This window comes from Austrofundulus limnaeus, unplaced genomic scaffold (assembly GCF_001266775.1).
Source record: "Austrofundulus limnaeus strain Quisiro unplaced genomic scaffold, Austrofundulus_limnaeus-1.0 Scaffold29, whole genome shotgun sequence".
NCBI classification, from domain to species: Eukaryota; Metazoa; Chordata; class Actinopteri; order Cyprinodontiformes; family Rivulidae; genus Austrofundulus; species Austrofundulus limnaeus.
The window spans coordinates 589956-591907 of record NW_013952431.1 but is presented as its reverse complement, the minus strand read 5'-3'; the positions used below and the strand labels follow the sequence as shown (position 1 = coordinate 591907).

General features: G+C 45.5%; 1 protein-coding gene across 1 annotated transcript in view; it reads left to right on the top strand.

Annotated features, from left to right (window-relative positions):
• The window catches only part of LOC106515392 (Down syndrome cell adhesion molecule-like protein 1), a 41760-nt gene extending 40328 nt beyond the window's left edge, over positions 1-1432 (top strand). Inside the window, exon 31 of the mRNA XM_014005188.1 lies at positions 116-1432. Within this exon, the coding sequence (XP_013860642.1) occupies positions 116-708 (593 nt within the window). The 3' untranslated portion in view covers positions 709-1432. The remainder of the gene's footprint in view (positions 1-115) is intronic.
• The last annotated feature ends 520 nt before the right edge of the window (positions 1433-1952 follow it).

Here is a 1952-nt window from a genome sequence, read left to right as displayed (position 1 = left end):
ACCCTAATGTTATGTTTACTTTAAAGCTCAACCTGTTGTTAAAAAAATAATAACCTTGTTTTATAAAATCAAAAAAAATATTCACAGCTGAGTTCAATTTGCTTTTCCTTTCTAGGTGATTACTGCAATCTTCCCCTCTACATGAAGTCAGATCCCTTTTTCCGAAAGCAGTCAGAACATCACGACCCGTGTCCAGTGGTTCCGCCACGCGAAGCCTCAATTCGTGGCCTGGCCCAACGAGTGTACCACAGCCAGYGCCGTCATGTGACTATGGACTCTGCAAAGCAGCAGGCTCTTTCCATGGGCCACTCTGGGCTTTCCAACCTCACTTCCTCTGCGGCTTCCTCCGGAGGAGCGTCAGCAGGTGCTGGTGGAGGTGGTGGAAGTGGAGGAATGTCTGCTAGCTCGAGCAGTTCCACACTTCCCCAGAGGACTCTAACCATGCCTGGCTCCTCTGCCGCAGTGGCTCAGAGCGCAGCCGCAGCTGCTGCAGCCACCGCCGCTGCTGCAGGGGTGTCGTCCTCCTCTAGTGGAGGCGGAGCAGCGGGMGCCACAGGTGGGACCCCTGGAGGTGCCTCCTCTTCTTCCTCCAAGATAGGAGGATCCAGAGACTCTCTCCTGGAGAGCAGCTCCTCGGGCTTAGGCAGACTACAGAAGCAGAGGGATGGGGGCTCGGGAGCCTACTCCAAGTCCTACACACTGGTGTAGCCTGCCATGACCGAGGCCTGTCACTGCAACTTTTTAATACAAAGCTGGTCGAAAGCCGGCACTTTGCCTGGAGCCTCTGTGGTAAATCGGGGTGAGGAACATACACATGCACAGCTTAGCCGTCAGTGCCTGTGCTGTGCCAGCCTGCAGGGAGCTGCTTCCTGTCAACACTACAGTTTGAAGGGGTCAGAGATAGATCTCCACAGCACAGGAGCCTGCCTTTCTTCTGCCTGATTGCTTTCTGTTATTATTGTGTCGTTTTTTTCTCCTGTTTGATCACCCTGGAAATCACTTGCCAACACATAAATGATTTATCTGTCCACCCCATATTTTAATCTCCTGGCAAGGACACAGTACTTATGCACAAAATGCTTTCTGCCTGKACTGTCTTGTTTTCCACATCAAGACAGCTCTAGAATGAACCAAGTTACTTGAGATGTGCGTTGAGATTTTAGTTTAGTTTTTTTTAATATATAACATTTCTGGTTTGTAATGGAAAACAAGCTCATATCACAGCATTGTGCCACAGCAGGATGCTTTTTAATGTATGCATAAACCACCAGCCTTGGTGTTACTTTGGCTCTGCAAGGTCAGTCCAGTCCACCATAGATTCATCCAACGGAGGCGGCGGAAGGACTGTTGTCCTGGTAAACATGCAATGGATGACACATGACCATTGTGGTCATAATTGATGTTTTGATTTGTTTTTTTTTTCTGTTTTTTTTTTTATAAACAGACTCAACAAAGAAAAGGGAAAATAGTCACACATTATCTAGACTCCTTTGTTGTTTTGCAATTTTCAGTTTATTTCCAAAATAATGATGAAAATATAATCTCATGTGCACTAAGAAAAAATTTTAAATGGATTCAGAAAGCTTCACAAGCCTGCGTGAGTGTGTTTGTGTGTGTGTGCGCGTGTGGGTGTGTAGATGTGTAAATATATATGTATACATGTGGCAGGCACACACCAACAAATGGACCTTTTTAAAATCAATCTGTATGCTGAACTCTTGGGCAGATGTCTGTGTCAAAACGGAGCCCCCTCCCCGTTGTTTGTTTTGTACTTGTGAAAGGGGAACAGTAATGGGGATGATGATGATGCTGACGACTAAACATTAGATTTCTTATTTGGTCCAGAATTATTAACTTTGTTTCATTAGCTGTAACTGATGGCATGGTAAAAACATGGCAAAAAGTTAAAAGAAAAGAGTTCATAAGAGAGTATTTACGGATTAGAAATAAGG